The sequence below is a fragment of the Peromyscus californicus genome, unplaced genomic scaffold, assembly GCF_007827085.1.
Source record: "Peromyscus californicus insignis strain IS unplaced genomic scaffold, ASM782708v3 Scaffold_10__1_contigs__length_136768540, whole genome shotgun sequence".
NCBI lineage: Eukaryota > Metazoa > Chordata > Mammalia > Rodentia > Cricetidae > Peromyscus > Peromyscus californicus.
The window spans coordinates 8,367,980-8,384,685 of record NW_026294391.1 but is presented as its reverse complement, the minus strand read 5'-3'; the positions used below and the strand labels follow the sequence as shown (position 1 = coordinate 8,384,685).

General features: G+C 40.0%; 1 protein-coding gene across 1 annotated transcript in view; it reads right to left on the bottom strand.

Moving 5' to 3' along the window:
* Nucleotides 1-112: 112 nt before the first annotated feature.
* The window catches only part of Med14 (mediator complex subunit 14), a 97,111-nt gene continuing 80,517 nt past the window's right edge, over nucleotides 113-16,706 (bottom strand). Inside the window, 8 exon segments of the mRNA XM_052739231.1 lie at nucleotides 113-2,427; nucleotides 4,979-5,171; nucleotides 5,519-5,644; nucleotides 8,335-8,442; nucleotides 8,543-8,722; nucleotides 10,018-10,253; nucleotides 11,312-11,494; nucleotides 13,731-13,862. Of these exon segments, the coding sequence (XP_052595191.1) occupies nucleotides 2,354-2,427; nucleotides 4,979-5,171; nucleotides 5,519-5,644; nucleotides 8,335-8,442; nucleotides 8,543-8,722; nucleotides 10,018-10,253; nucleotides 11,312-11,494; nucleotides 13,731-13,862 (1,232 nt within the window). The 3' untranslated portion in view covers nucleotides 113-2,353.

Below are 16,706 nucleotides of genomic sequence, written 5' to 3'. Positions count from 1 at the left end.
CGTAAAGGGAAAAGGTGACTCAGGACCAATGTCTTCTTGCAGGGTTAAACTAATGCTAAACCAAGACTACAACCCAAAACATCTTCACCAAAATTAACTAGAGAGTTGGTAGTTCTCTGAAACTTGTATAAATTTTATTTATTACTGTAAATACTAAAATCACATTGAAAACACCTTAAAATCAAGTTCCAAACCACCTACTAGAGAAAAATCACTATGGCATCCAGTTTCTTTGATTGAACCTGGTTAACAAAAGAGGCAAAAGACATGGTTTGTGATGAAAGTTACGATTCAAATGCTAAGTATTTCCAAGCTTTAATAAAGTATATACCAATTCCAAGTACCAAGCATGATATCAAAATTCAAATTCATTGGTTTACTCTTAATAAGCATCAAAATCAAATTCTGTTCATTGAATCCTATCTTACTTGATTTACACAATGCATTCAAAGGTTAGTTATAATTAGGAAAAAGTACCCATTGAATGCATCATGTATAAAAATGCAATTAACATTTCAAAACCACACTTAAAAGAGAAAATACCTGAAAAGTTAATTCTATTAATAAAATTATTTGAAACAATATCATCCTGCAGATAAAAATACATTTCTTATATATACATGTAGATTTCTACATGAAAGATAGGATTCAGCTCCTAATAGAAAAGGGCTGACTCCTGATCAAGACATCTTAGATTGCCAAACCCATGTGATTACCACTGTGAAGAGAACTGAAAACAGGAGGAGAAAAGGGGTAGGTTAAAGAAGAATAAAAGTTTAGTCACCTACTCTGGAATAGCGGCAGAGTTGGGTGAAAAGCAGGAGATGAAGGCAGAAAGGAGACACAGAAGACAGAAGCCCTCAACTCTGACTGGAAATGGAGATTCAAGCAAAGTTGAGAACATATGATACAGTTGCAGTGAGATGCTTAAAACTAGAATCTGGTGGTTATAGTTATAGAAGCTCAAATAATCATGTTAAAATGGAATCAGACAAACATCTAAAATTTCATCGAGGACCATATTACATTGACTAGATAACTCAGCATGATATTATCATTAAAAAAAAAATAAAACAACAAAAAAAAACTGCTCCAAATCACATCAAGTCATCAGAAGACATTTGAATCAGATCATATTCATCGAAGCTTAAAAAGACCCTGACTGGCTGCAAGAGACAGTACAGTACTCTAGAGAGAAATCCTATTGAGAGGTACCAGTGCCAGAAACTCCACTGGACCCTACACAGGCCCTGCACTGTGGACTTTTCAAATGACTGGACCAGGTTGTGTCCAGCAAAAACATCCTATTGTTTTGCTGACAATGAATTAAATTGAGATTGTTTAGAACAACCGCAATTGTGCTGGGGAAGGTAAGAAGTTAAATAAGATAAAAGAAATGTCACCAAAACTTCATGCAAACTAGAGCATTCAAGTTCTTTGCTTCCTAGTTAATGCTGTGTGCAGAAGTATCCTTTCAATGACATTTTCCTAGCAAAAAGGTTCCCATTTCCTCACACATGAGAATAATTGCATTATTTGGGATCCTTGATCACTATATATCACTTACAGTCTCTTTTCAAAGACAAAGTTCTCTTATTTTACACAAATCCTATACTGAAAAAACAACCGAGGTGCTAAATGTTATCACCAGTCATGTTAGGAATGTCTGAAGAATTACATTAACCTTAAAACAAAAATGTTTTTGGTCAAATTTCAGACATACATAATTAAAAACTGACTGGCCCCACCAGGGTGAAGATGAAGGGAGGCCCTAATAACTCTAGAGAGCTTATACACACACAAGTGAGTGTCACTTTTATATCCTAGTTTTATTAAATATTGCTTCTTTGGGATGTGTTTAACAGCTCCCAAAACATTTCTGTGTAAGGATTCAAAGCGGTCAATAGTAAAATACAGCTTCAATATAAAGTTTGTCACAGTTTACAGTATTCAAAAATGACAGACCTGCCTTTAAAAAAAAAAAAATCAAAAAAGACCATTACATCCAAAACATAAGAAAACAATTAAATAAACAAGTTTGGCATTTTCATTACTTTATAGTATAAAACAGAATATTAAATCTAGTACTGGCAAGCAGACACTGATCTGTTACCTAATTTGAAATGTGTCGCATTTAAACACACTATACAAGTTCACTATACAAAAGATTGATGATGGTCTTTTTGATGAAAGAAGTGCACCCTGAAAAGTTTTGCCAGTTTAGAATATTTAGCTCTTAAGGTTTAAAAAAAAAAAGTCTTTTTCCTTTTTAAAACTGATGGCTGAATTCAGCCTTTTTGTGTGTGTGTTGTTTTTTCATTTGTCAGCCTTCCTGGTTTAAAAACAATAGTGTCTATGGACGCCCACCAGGGGGCAGTGTAAGATTAGCCATTAAATCACGAACAGCTGCAAATATTGTGCATTCACCTGCAACAGAGAAAAATGGTCATTAGCTATTCGCAGTACAGGACAGACGTTAACACACCGGTGAGGGGAGGGTTGATTAAAACCAGTCACGGATTTGAAATAAAAGACTAAGTATTTCAAACTATTCAGATTTTAGGCGATGACATCTGATGTGGAATAGCATATTATATTTGGGTTGGGTTTTGTTTTTGTCTCCGGAAGAAATCTGGGGCAAGTGTCAAGTTTAAATAGAGAGAAAGAGAGAGATGCCTTCAGTGCATAGAAACAGTGCCGCGTTGGATAAGACTTTAAAAGTCTGACTTTAGAGTTGAACACTATAGAATGCTTATGCGGTTTGGATCTAATGACAAGTTCTAAATTATATTCATGCATTGCTTACAACTTCGGTGATGTCCTGCTAATGAGAGGCCAGATAACAATGCCTCCAATAGGTAATGGGAATACCGTCCAACAGAATGTTCTGTGACAATGGGAACGTGTGTGCTCTGTGGTTACCAAGTACTACTTTGGCTATGAAACTGAACATTTTCATTTTCTAAAGTTATACATTAATTGACTGAAGTCAATAAAATACAGAAATAAAGTGTTTTATTTTGTTAAAGGGAGAAAAGCTTTATTTACACTTTACAGTTATTTTTTTCCCCTTTTCTTTCCTTTTTGGTTGCCATGAGACAACAGTCCCACTATGTAACCCAGACTGGTTTGGAACTCACAATCCTCCTGCTTCAGCTTCCAAGTGCTGAGATTATAGGTGTAAACCAACGAACCAAGCTAGGATTTTCCTTCAAAGCTCTTCACTGTGAGATGGGCAAGGAAGCCTAAGTATTACACACCAAGAATCTAAACATTAGATTTGTGGAGGCACCTCTGATAACACCTCATCTGCTCAACTTCCCCTCTGCCCCTTAGTTCTTGTAATATTAGAAAGCACGACAACACGTTTGGACACTAGCACAGCTGCAAGGGGGAGAACTGAGGCCTTGTGTGAATTACAGCCTTCGGTCAAAGGGCAGCATAGAGTGAGTGACTCCGTGCAAGTCACTGAGAGCCTTTGCTCCAAGCACTAGAAAACGAAGGTACAGAACAAAAGGACAAAGAAAATCCAAAGGTTTGTCCAGCCAAAGGAAAAAAAGAAAGCACTCCCACAATACCTTACCAATTTCTTAAAGAACTGAGGAAGGTGTGTGCGCGCGAGTGTGTGTGCATGCATGCGTGTGTGCGCGCGCACAGGCACATGCATACACACTTCTTTGACACTTTCATTGATAGGTAGAAAAATTTGCTTGATCATAGTAGGATCAAAACATTTCCCTTATAATTTTTAAATTCCAGAAGATATAATACATAAAAAAATACACGATAATAGTCATGTCTATATGAAGGAATTGTGTTTATCAGCAGATTTCTATTGGATTGCTACTTTGAGAATTCTGGTAGCTTTAAATTTTGATGCCTGAGGCCTTATTTTCAGCTGAATAGAGAGGTCAAAGAATGAAGCAGAGAACTGCCAGAAGTAAAAGTATTACAACAAACGAAGCACACTGCTCTCTACTGCCCAGTGTATTCCGTAGAAACCGAAGCAAGAACTTACCTAGGTGTGATGTGGGGAACAAACAGCTAAAAAAAACCTCATTTTCCTCAGGATTCCTAAAACTTTTGACACTGTGATACCTAAAAATGTTTCAGAGAACAGCTTTTTCCTCATTCACCATAATTGTGTTTGCAAGCTATTCTAAAGAAAAGGATAAAGAGGACTTCCTTAGCATTAGACATGAGTGAACATCCATTTAAATTTCCTAAGTATTAGAAACGAGCAAAATCAAAGAAAAGTTCTCTTTGCTGAGCTTCATGTTTTAGAACCCCAATTTGGCATTACCAGGAGTCACATGTTAAGTGTGGGCTACTCCAGTATCGAAGCAGCCTTATTTCTCTTTCAAGAAACATTCTGGTTTCTTCGGAAATGTCCAGTCTCAGAGCTTCACTGTGCACTCAGGGAGAAGGCTCACTTGCACCCACCTGACACTTACATAAGAAGCCCAAAAAGCAGTGATGCCATTTGTATCAGCTTTTATTCTTCACAAAACATTTAGAAGATACACAACTTTTAATAATAGTATTCTATTCATGATCGAACCATGAAGTATGAGAAACCAACATGCATTTCAACTTTGTGATGTACAGAGTGGCAGGTATTGATGGCAAGGCAGGAATTCACAGCCACGGAAAATCTATCATCCTAACCTAGGGCTTTGTGGCAATGTGTGCTATAAATACAAGCTTCTGGCATTAGCAACCGGCTCAGTCCCAATAGTAACTGCTAACAAAAATGGAGTCCAGGCAGCAGAGAAATGGACAAAACTGAAGAACCAGTGAGAAAGAAAGAAAGAAAGCGACAAGCAGACACTAAGAGGGCCATGGCGACAGAGCGCTAGTACTAGGATTGGGATGCAGAGTAGGGAAGGCGGGGGAAGAGGAGGGAAAGGAGGGAGGTCTCTCTCAAAGGGGGTTTTATAACATATATGCAATAAAATACCATCTACTGCTCATGTACCTTGTCGTGGTGGGTTCATCTCTGCAAACCTCTTCAGAATGTTGCTGACCATCATGGGCGCAGCAACAGAAGAGTTCTGCTGTCTGGGAATGTCTGCCTGCTGGGTGGTACCTGAAGCCATGTCATAAATGATTGGAACTATTATACTAACAGGTTCTTGGGGAGGGACTGATGTTTTCTGAGTTAGTTGAAGCTGTAGACACACAAAAAAAATGAAAAGCAGAAAATCAAATATTTGTCTCAATTTGTGAGAGGCACTATCATTTACTTTCAGATTAAGATACAGCAAGTACAAGAAAATGAAAAAAGATTAAAAAAGTGACAAACAACTGAGTATTATGATTGTCTCACAATTACCAACTTGAATACATTTCTACTGTTACTACTTGAACCAGGAACCCCATGAAGTCTAAACTAACAGTGAAGAAATACGGGCATATATTCGGCTATGACTACTAACTCAAAAATTGTTCTATCACTCTCACGTGGCTTTTCCTCAGAAACTCTGCATACACACAGATGAGGTCAGGTGATACTTACAAAAAATAGCATTTTGGATTTCAGCACCACAGCTGGTGTCCCAGGAGGTGCAATCGGTGGTGCGCTGGGAGGGATGGTGAGGCAAAATTGAACATTCCATTTTAGCTGTGTTGCTTGGTCTGGGAACTGTTGTGAAAGGGAAAAAATATGACAAAACTCCTGTTACCATATAACATCACATCTGGTCTGGAGTCTGAGGAGTTAGGGTTTCACATTACATTCCATCATTCAGACAACATGCACTTTCTTAAAAGAAATCTATAAGTGAAGTCACTAAGTAAAACTTGGGGGTAAACTTGTGTGCTGTGTTTTCACTCATTCTTGGACACTTGTGACTCCCAAGGCCAATACTTCAGCTTCTACAGTGTCTCCGACATCTATCTACTCTTGCTTCACTGTTTTCAAAGAAGCCAACATAGCTCAGGGCTTTACTGCTTCTTCCTGGAACCCCTCGTAATCCCAACCAGTGGCTTCTTCTGTGGGTGCCTGCTTATAGCTACTATCAGCCCTACATCTTGAGTGAGGCTCTAAGCATGCTCACAAATGCTGAGTGACGCCGCTATGACTTACGCTGTTCCCTCCCACAATTGAGGTCTAACATGTGACACTTCAGGCTCTGATTGAGTGGGTTCTATTTAGGTTTCCAAGTCTTGTTTCTAACTGCTTCCCTAAACAAACTAGGCAAACAGTATTAATGGTTTAGAAGGGTAATTCATTGGTGCTTTTCTGGACAGATATTTACTCCTTCAGAATCTCCAAGACATCTTTCTGACATACAAAGGCTGTTATAGCCTATCACATCAAAAGCAAAATGTTAAGATAATAATAATAATAATAAAAACAGAAACACTTCCTCCCCAATCCTGATAGTAAACATGAACAAAAACGAGGAGGGAGGTGTTAGGTTAATCAAATCAACCCCAGAAATGAATATCAAGATCAAAAGACTGGGAGATTCAGAAAATACAATTAATCAGCTGTTACCAGGGTTCAAACTATATAATTTTAAGAAATACCTAAAGTATGGGGCTAGAGAGATGGCTGAGCAGGTAAGAGTGCATACTGCTCGCTCTTCCAGAGGAACCATGTTCAGTTCCTAGCACTTATGTGGGGTGGCTCACAACTAACTTTAACTCCAGATTAAAGGGATCCGATGCCCTCTCTTTTGGCCTCTGCCCGCACCCACACATATATGGCATACATATAGATATGCATATATGCACATACACAATCAATTGAAAGTAAATCATAGCTGAAGAGATGGCTCAGAGGTTAAGAGAGCTTGTTGCTCTTGCTGAAGACCTGCGTTCAGTTCCCAGCACCCATGTCACAACTCACAACCAGCTCCAGGGGATCTAATGACCTCTTTTGGCTTCCATGGGCACTGCTCTAACATGTACAAATGCAGACACGCACACAGTTGAGATCTAAAAACATAAATAAAAGGTGCTAGGGAGATGAGTCCGTGATTAAGAAAATCGGCTCGTCTTCCAGAGGACCTGGCTTTGACTCACAGTCATCTATAACTCTAGTCTCAGGAAAGCTGACATTCCTTTCCAGCCTCCTAGGGCACTTACGTGGTGCACAGACACACATGCAGGCAAACATTCCATAAAAAGAAGTAAATTTTTAAAATAGAAAAATAATAAAAAAAAATAAATAAATAGCTAAAATTACCAAAAGTGCAAATATAAAATGAGAAGAAGAAAAAAAGACTGATAACTGAGCTTGGGGTGCTTGTGGGAATAGAAACTGGGGCAAACTCTAGAGGACAATTTCCTGAGATGTATCAAAGTGACATCTATATATCCTTTCGTATATATAGAACAACATCTTTATTTAAAAATTTCTTACTGTGGCCTTTTATAATACCAAAGTGTTAGAATCTGGAGAAGATTATGGGCTGGGGACATAGCTCAGTGACAGAGCACATGAGGCCCTGGGTTCAATTCCAGGATAGGAATGGGTAAGGGAGGAGGAAAAGTGATTGTTTAGTCATCTTAAGTCTTTCACTAAAAAAAAAATTAAGTGCTGGGCGGTGGTGGCGCACACCTTTAATCCCAGAACTCGGAGGCAGAGGCAAGTGGATCTGTGAGTTCGAGGCCAGCCTGGTCTACAGAGTGAGTTCCAGGATAGCCATAGCTGTTAAACAGAGAAACCCTGTTCTGAAAAGTGGAAAGATCTCCAAGATTTACTCAGTGCACGAATCTAGTATGCTTCAATTTCAGGCAACAGCTCTGGACGTTCGGAAAATGGTCTCTATTGCAAATACTGGGGGTTGCTATGGGTTGAACTGAATGCCTGAACAAGATGAAGCCCCCATTCCCAGACCTCACTTCAAAATAAGGTCTTTACAGGCATAACCAAGTTAAGAAGAGGTCATCAGATTAAGCCCCGATGGTTGTTATCCTTCAAAAGAAGAAGAAAAAAAGATATAAGCAGAAGCATATGTGGGGATACATAGATCAGACTGATGGGTATATAAGCCAAAGACTGTTTGTATTACCAAGAGAGAGACATGAAACATATTCTCCTGTAGAGGTTTTAGAGAGAGTATGGACTTACTGACACGTTGGTTTAGGACTTTTACACTCCAGAGCTAGGACTGTGTCATCTTGTCATAGACAAATTTTAAGTCAAAATTAAGAATTTAATTAAATTTAAGCCTTTAACTCCCTTCTTAGGGGCCAGAGGCAAGTGGATATCTATGAGTTTGAAGTCAGCCTATTAAAAAATAATAAACCTTAAGAGAAAAAAATGAAACAATGTGCAAAATAAAGACTGTTCTGCAAAGCCTTTGTTTCTCAGTAACTCACCAGCTCCAACTTCATAATATGCACACAGTCACGGAGGATGTGTGTTGGTGCTCCCAGCAGCTTGGTGAAGGCTATAAGTGTGTTGGCTTTAAATGGTGGTCCTGCAACCTAAGGGGAGGGGGAGAGAAATCACCTTACTCTTTGTTCTACTTCAACCTCTCTGGTTCACTGACTACATTTCAAGCACTCATTATTAGAAAACACATACTCTTGTCTCAAAGAATTTCTCCAAAACTTGAAGCTCATCAGGTTTCCACTGTCCTGCATTTTCAGGTGTCACTTTTAGCTGAAGGGTCTGGTTGGTTTTGGGACTAAGGGCTACTCTGCATTTCAGGGCATCTGTCTTGAACATGATTACACCAGGTTCGTTGGAATTGATCAGCTGCAACTGCAAAACGAGGATGAAGCAAATCAGCAGGGAAAGAGAAACATACATATTTCTGACAGAACTATCACAATGGAAAAACAACTAAGTTGGTCCAGATGAGGCAGATGGAGAGTCACAGAGCCCAACACTAGAGGGACTGTGAGTAGCAGAACTCAGGCTGCGACACAGCTCTCATCATCTCTAAGCTGAATGCTAATTTTGTCACTGGATCTTAATATTGGGAAGGGACACAGTGACAAGTGAAGGCAAAGAGAGAGGGAGTTCGATCAAAGTATATTATGTCCACATATGAAAAGCATGAGAGGAGGAGGCACTCTTCTAGAGGATTCCGTTCAAGTCCCAGCACCCACAGGGTGCCTCACAAATACAAGTACAGCTCTAGGGAGATCTGATACCTTCTTTGGGCCTCCATTCATGTACACAGTGGACATGAAGGCAAAAACACTCATAAATTAATAAAATACAACTAAAATTAAAATCAAATGAAATACACTATTTTATATAATCCACACAAGGCAGTAATTTCTTAAAATACTTTACATTCTTTTTTAAGATCTGACTATAAAGATTGTGAAATGGTTTTCAGGCAACTGTATAGTAAATATTATAAATAGGAATCAGTTTGGCTACTTATATAGATACTGGTAATAATGGTAACTATAAATTAAAAACATATCCAATACCAAGGTATTATCCTAAGGTCTTCACATGGAGCACTTTGAATGCCCACAAGTGCTACCAGTCAGGTAGATACTATCTACATTAGAGGATATCCCAGCAAACCTAGCAGCTGGACTGCAGAACTGGTACTCTCAATGCTGACCTATCTTTTAAGGTTTTTACCATAAGACTGGTTAGATGTCTGTTTCTATAAGGCTTTTAAACCAATCTAATTACTCATGCATTTTTAAAAAAAAAAAAACGAGCCCTAACACCTACAATCAACATGTTGATTTTGATTAAGACTCAGCTTCAAAGTCAATCTGCCTACAAAGGTACACCACAGAGCAAATAGTCATTTGTATGTGCAAGGTCAGATCCTGTGTGCACTAGTTTTGTGCAGTGTGGTAACCTGTTCCCAGGTCCAGGTTAGCCACATTATCTAAAAAACACACAGCACAGTAAACTGTAAAACCCTCTAACCTAAGAACCGAAAATGATGGGGTCCATCTTTAATGCTAGGCAAGGGAGTGAAGCTTAATTCTAACAAGATGGTTAAGAGGGTGAGAGTGTTCCTCACAAAGACCTTATTGTGCCTCTGACAATGGCCACTTGGAAAGAAATAGCACTCGTACCGTTTCCTGTTGAATAATTCTTTGAAGGTGTCGTCTCATGATGACAGACCCAAGGAATCTCTCAAGCGGGGAACAAAGGTAACTGCCTGCCAGGCCAGGCACAAGGCCTGGCGTTGGAGAGGGGAGCAGTAAGATGTTCAAGGCACTATGAGTGAGGATGGTGGGTATGGATGCTGCCCAGGAGCGCTGAGGTAGTTTGCGAGGTGGAGGCATGTTGGTTGGCATTGTCTGGGAACCTTTGGGAAGGAAAACAGGTAACTTCATTTGCAAATGCATAGCATCCCATTATTGCCTGTTTTGTCTTCATCATAGATGATGTAATTGGGACTCTTGTAATTATTTCTCGTCATCAAAGAATCTTATGTCAGTTCTCAGATAGCAAAATCAGCTGCCATGATTCTCCTGATTCTGTCCAGGCCCCCTATTATGTGACCCTGTAGGAACTCCTTCAAGGAAGTGGGATCTGCTTCTCAACCTGGATTCTGCATGGCTTCATGACCTGCTTATAGCCAAAAGATTGCCATGGAAGGGATGCTCATCTAGTTACAGGACTTCCATATACTTTCCTGTAACCAGTACCCACTGTGTAAACAAGCTATGATCAAGTGTGAGACCACACAAAGCACAGAAGTCAGGTCAGCTGAGGCTATGTTAGGCCATCTATGGTAGACACACGAGGAAGCTCAGTAGAGTCTGTCAAAGTACAGAATTGTGATCTAGCATAGCATTGTTTTTAAGCACTAAAGTTATGCAACAAAAGTAAACATATACATTTGTACAATTCTCTTAATTTCTATAGCTTTGGTGGTTAACTTAAGGTATCTTTTATGGTTCACTACTGCAGATGAAAATTAACAGTCATGACAGAGGTGCTGGGACCCACTTCCTAAGACTTCTGAAGGAGACAACCCTTTTTCTTATTACATTTTTCCTAACTTTGCTAATTAGTATTTTGAAATGATTACAAAGGAAAAAAGTTTAAGGTTGCTGGGCGGTGGTGGTGCATGCTTTTAATCCCAGCACTTGGGAGGCAGAGCCAGGCGGATCTCTGTGAGTTCGAGGCCAACCTGGTCTACAGAGTGAGATCCAGGACAGGCTCCAAAGCTACACAGAGAAACCCTGTCTTGAAAAACAACAACAACAACAAAAAAAAAAAAAACCCCAAAAAGCCAAAAAAGTTTAAGGTTTGGCAATCCTCATTTGAGAAATACACTGTGACTTTCATGTCAGGGCAAAATGATCGAAGGCATCTATTGGTACTGCTGTAGAAGAACATAATGCTGACACCACTCACTTGTGCCAGCTCGAGGGGAATGAGAAGCATCTGGGACAGGAGAATGGAGAGACGGGTTGGCTGGTGACATTCCAGGCAAACGGGTTGCTGGTGAGGGTCCAGACACTTGAGGAGACCCAGGCCAGTTTCCTGCTCGGCCACTTGGTGACACCATAGTGTATGGAGAACTAGGGTCAAGGGTTCCTGGAGAAAACAAACAAACATGATTCTCAAAGTATGTGACAACAGTCATAGCCTTAAATAGCGAGCCATTTTCGTTGTTGTTCACGAAAGCTTGATGTTTCTTAACACCTACCTAAGTCTCTAGCTTGTGGAGTTTGTGTACTTTTTGTGTGCTTGGTTTTTGAAACAGGTTCCCTTTGCATAGTCTCGGCTAGACAGGATGGTCTTGAACTTACAGAAATCCACTGCCCTCTGCCTTCCAAGTGCTGGGATTAAAGACTTAGAAAAATGAAAAGCCTAAGAAAGGATAGATTTACCTTCACACAAGCTCCCAAACATGTAAAGAAACATCAAGCGCCACTGAAAGGCAAATTCTGTTTCCATTCTACTGAGAAAAAGATGGGGGGGGGGGGGGGGTACTACAATTTCTTTATGCACTTTATTCATTAAGAAATAGAACTGAGAATCCAGTTTGGAAAGCAGTGGCTTCCTTAACAACTTGATATTTTAAACTACACCATGAAGATACCTTTGACATACTGTTTCTATCCGCTTGTCACCAAATGCACACTTATAAAAGTATTTCTACCATCTATTTTAGTGAATAAATGGTCTTGACTTATAAAATAAGTAAGACAGCAGAAGAAAGTTGGCAAGGAATGGAATAAATTGGTGGGAATAAAATAAGAGACACTAAAGACAAATGGGCATTCTTAAAGAAAGTTTTAATTAAATAAGTAAAATTTAACTAACAGTCAAGAAATGCATATCCAATAGTAAAATACCATCTTTTCACCTAGCAAAATGGCCAACTTTTTTTTAATAGAAAATCTTCACATCTCATGTTGGTAATGTTGCAGGACAACAGACATCCCCCACGTTGGATGTTGCAGGAAATTGGTATAGCTTTTCTGTTGAGCAATTTGCCCTATGTTGCGAAAGCTTTAGAACTTCTCAAATGTGGTACAACCTCAATGTCATTTTTAGGAACTTACCTAAGGGGATCATCATGGATGTGAGTACATACAGCACCGTTTTAAATTGTGAAAAAAAAAAAAGCAAACATTCAAAATAGATATAATACAGGAGAATAGTTAAGCTATGTATATCCAGACAAGGGATACTATGAAGCCATGTAGTATGATGACAGAGAGTTTTTACTGACAAATATTCAAACACAACAGTATTAGTAAAAAGTAAAGTTCTAGCTAAAAAATAGCAGAAAGACTGAGGAAGTCCTTTAGGTTCTGATGTGGCACGGTGTTCACGATGTTTAAGTGAACAGTGTGTATAATATGTTGCTATGTAGGAGGGATGGGGGAGAGCAAGGTTTTGTTGTTGTTGTTGTTGTTGTTGTGTGTGTGTGTGTGTTTGTGTGTAAAACAGGTCTGCAAGAATATATCAGAAATTAGGGGCTGGAGAGATGGCTCAGTGGTTAAGATCACTTGTTCTTGCAAAGAATTCAGGGTTTGGTTCCCAGCACACACACAGTGGCTCACAATCACTTGTAATTCCAACTCAAGGGGATCTGATGCCCTTTTCTGACCTACATGGGTACCTGGAAAGCACATGGTGTACATACATACCTGGGGACAAAACACATAAATAAATCTTAAAGAATGTATCTGAAATCAGTGACACAAAATGCCTGAGAAGAGAGATGAGGTAGCCGGTGAAATGCAAAGGAACAAATGCCAGGTGTCCTGTCCTATGCTTTGAATCCCAGCACTTGGGAGCAGGGGTAGGGGTGTTGCTGGGACTTAGAGGCCAGCCTGGACTAGACAGTGAGACCTTGTAGAAAACCACGATGACAACAAACACAAAGGGGACATGTCACCTCCACCTGATCTTTATTTGTACCCATTCCAAATCATTTTTTTTCAGATTGAAAATTCAAGTTCCAAAACAATTCATATGGAAAGGTGCCCAGATTGGGGGGAGGTATGTGAGGGAGGACAAGCCAAGAGCTAGAAAGCAAGCACAGAAAGCTATGGGCAGGCCAGTAAGCAGGCAGCAGCTGACAGGAAGGACAAAGCAGAGCAAAGGAAGAGTGAAGACAGTCACAGACCAAACAGTCAGTGCCTCTGTGTGGAAAAACTATGAAAAATGTCTTTTTGTTTATTTGTTTTGGTCCACGTAGTATTTTTGCTATTTCTCAATAAATAAACACTAATTTTTCAGTAAGAAATTTGATTTAACAAAAATTACTTTCACATCAAGCTCTAAATGCTACAGCGATTTCTGTGTATGGACTCACCATGTGGACTAGCAAAACTGGCCCCTGGTCCTATTGAGATTCCATGCGTGGATGGGGGAGGAGTTGGAACAAATGACGCTGGTGATGGGGCTCTCAAAGCCCCACTGGGGGAGCTGGCAGCATGCAGATTTCCTAATAAAGGAAAATAATTACAGGTGATCTTGCAGGACACATATCATGTCCTGTCCAAGGACCACGGGTCAAAAAAAAATCTCCCTAGAGACTTATAGAGACAAGCAGAAAAGGTCCCATAAATGGCACAAAGACTTCACTATTGCAAGAAAGCTCAAGTCCACGAGTCTATGCTGTAACTCTCATATTCACTAACTGAAAAGAAATTGTGTCCAATACACCTTTTAGTCATATACTTAGTCAACAAGTGGGTGAGTTTATCAACTGTTTGCCAAGCACTGTTCTAGGCATGGAGGACATAGTTAAGATAAGAGATAATTTTTGTCCTCATGGAGCATGTATTCTAGTAAAATTAGCATGATAAATCTATAATGTAATGGCAAGTGCTGTGGAGAAAACCAGTGCAGAGGAAAAGGGCAATTCTTTGTGGTGGCAGAGGTCAAGACTCTAAAGGGACACATGAATCAGCAGACAGGAAGAAAGTGCAGCACACAGCACAGGGAATAAGATAATTCAGGCAAAACAGAAGAGCCAATGTAAAGGCCCCAAAGAAGGGACAGTCTGTGTGATAGGGCAGGGGCCAGGGTGTTGGAAAAGAGTAAACTGGGGTTGTATAAGAGGTGACAGAGTTTAGAGGCGAGTCCCAGATCACACGTGAACTTGTAGGCTACTCTAAGGAGATACAGTTTGCCTCACAAACCAATAGCATCTGGAGTAGAAGCCATTAACTAACTTTTGTCCCAGAAGGATCACTGGTGGCTGGAACTAGCTGTAAAGGGTGACTGAAGGTTTGTTGAGGTACTGCAACGTGCTTGAATTTGGGGTTGCAAACAAAGGGTAGTTAACAGTATTTGGTAAATAACTCAACGGGGGTATAAAAGCAAAAAGCATTCTGCATCTCTCTGATAACTGCAGCCTAGGTAATACGACAGAAAGGGCTGCCTCTTTCTGAACTAGAGTGTCTATGCAAGTGTCAGGACTCAGAAACCTAGGAAATTAGTTTCAGCCATAGCGAGTTTTGGCAAGCCACTAAATATTAGATGGAAGTGAGTAGTTCCAGGGTGAGGTCTAAAATACATACAAAAGCTGGAAGATAGGCACTTAAAGCCATGGGACTGATTTAACTTTAAGGGTTCTGAAAGAAAGAACTATAACTAGTAAAACTACGAATAAACTCAACATATAAATACTTGCTATATTATCATTCAATATTAGCAGGTTTCAAATTCTTTACTATAATACAGGATAATTTCATTTTTTATGTTCTATAATACTTAAGCAATATCTCATACTCAATAAATGTCAGTCAACTTGATTAACCTTTATGTGTTATATTTACCTATTTAGCTGTATGATCTGACAAGTGACTTAACTTCTCCATGCCTCGGTTTTTCTCCATAAAATGGGGATAATAATGGGGCCTATGCCATAAGTTTGCTGTGAGGATTAAATGAGTAAAGCGCTTAGAATAGGGCTTGGCATATTCATAGCAAGCATCGCATACCGGTCTACTACTACAGTCATTCAACAATCTCCGCTCTTCCTAGAGACACACCCCCTTAGGGTTCTGAGTCTCTATTTGCCTGCCTCCTCCCCAGCTCTGTCTTCACCCCTGCTATTTACAGGGGCTAAGCTCTCCCACCCAGCCAGGCTTTAATGACCCTGGGCATGACAATTTCCAAATCTTCAACCTATGGTCCAAGAAACTCTGAGAAGCTGCAGGCCTCCATAGAGCCAACTGCCTACTGCACACTTAGACTTAGAAAACGCCAGGACTTCACAACCATAGAGTTAAGAGAACTTGCCTCTGTAACTTTGAAATCAGCTCATCTCTGTTAAGAAAACTGAGCCCCTTTGTGGCTCGAATAAAGTTCAAATATGGATGGCTGATCCAGTAAAGAGCAAACTTTTGGAAAAAGTCCCGCTTCTTCATGTTCTGGCCATTCAGGACAGTGTCCTCTGGTTGCACACATGTGGTGTGGTCTGTGTCCTTGAATCTGACCTGCTGCAACCCATTCTTCAGGTCTTGTCTTGACCCATGTCAAGATGAAGAAGGCAGGCAAAGCAGCAAGCAGCTCCAGAGCAGAAATGGCCAGTCCTCTACTAAACAGTCTTTCAAAACCCTGAATGGCCCCTTTGTAAGGCTCAAACCATGAGGCATCACAGGTGGAGACTGTTAGGGAGTCTAAACAGAGGAACCATACAAACAGCCTCCACAAAAGAGGAAATTGAAAGATTTTTCTTAAAAAAAAAAAAAAAAAAAATCCCAGACCTGGCTGCCCGCTTTCTTCCCCTAGGACCTCCTTGAAAACAAACCCACCTGCTCCTGTAAAAAGCTGAAGAAGAATCTGAGTGGCTGTGAGAGGCATGCAGCAGAGGAAGAAGCTGGCAAGAGGAGACTGGCTGAGCAATGGCAGTTGGAGTATCAAGTAGTGTAATCTGGGACCACGGCAGATTACAACAGCTTGCTCAGAGAGTTGGATGTACAGGCCAGGTTCCAGACTAAACACTTTATAGGGATTCATTTCACTAAATCCTCACAACACCTCTAATGAAAGTAGTTTAGGCTATTCTCAGTTACAAATGGAACGAGCAGATTAAACAAGCCAGACCCTTTCATCTCATCAGATTAACAGGTTCTGCAGGATCATGCACATTTCTTATATGTATGCGCGCGCGCGCGCGCGCGCGCACACACACACACACACACACACACACACACACACACACACACACACACCTGAATTAAGGGAGTTTGGTAGAGTATAAAGGAAAAAAACTCACATGCTACCAATTCTACTTTACAAGGTGAAAACTGTAAAGTAAATGTGTTTGTTGAATTTA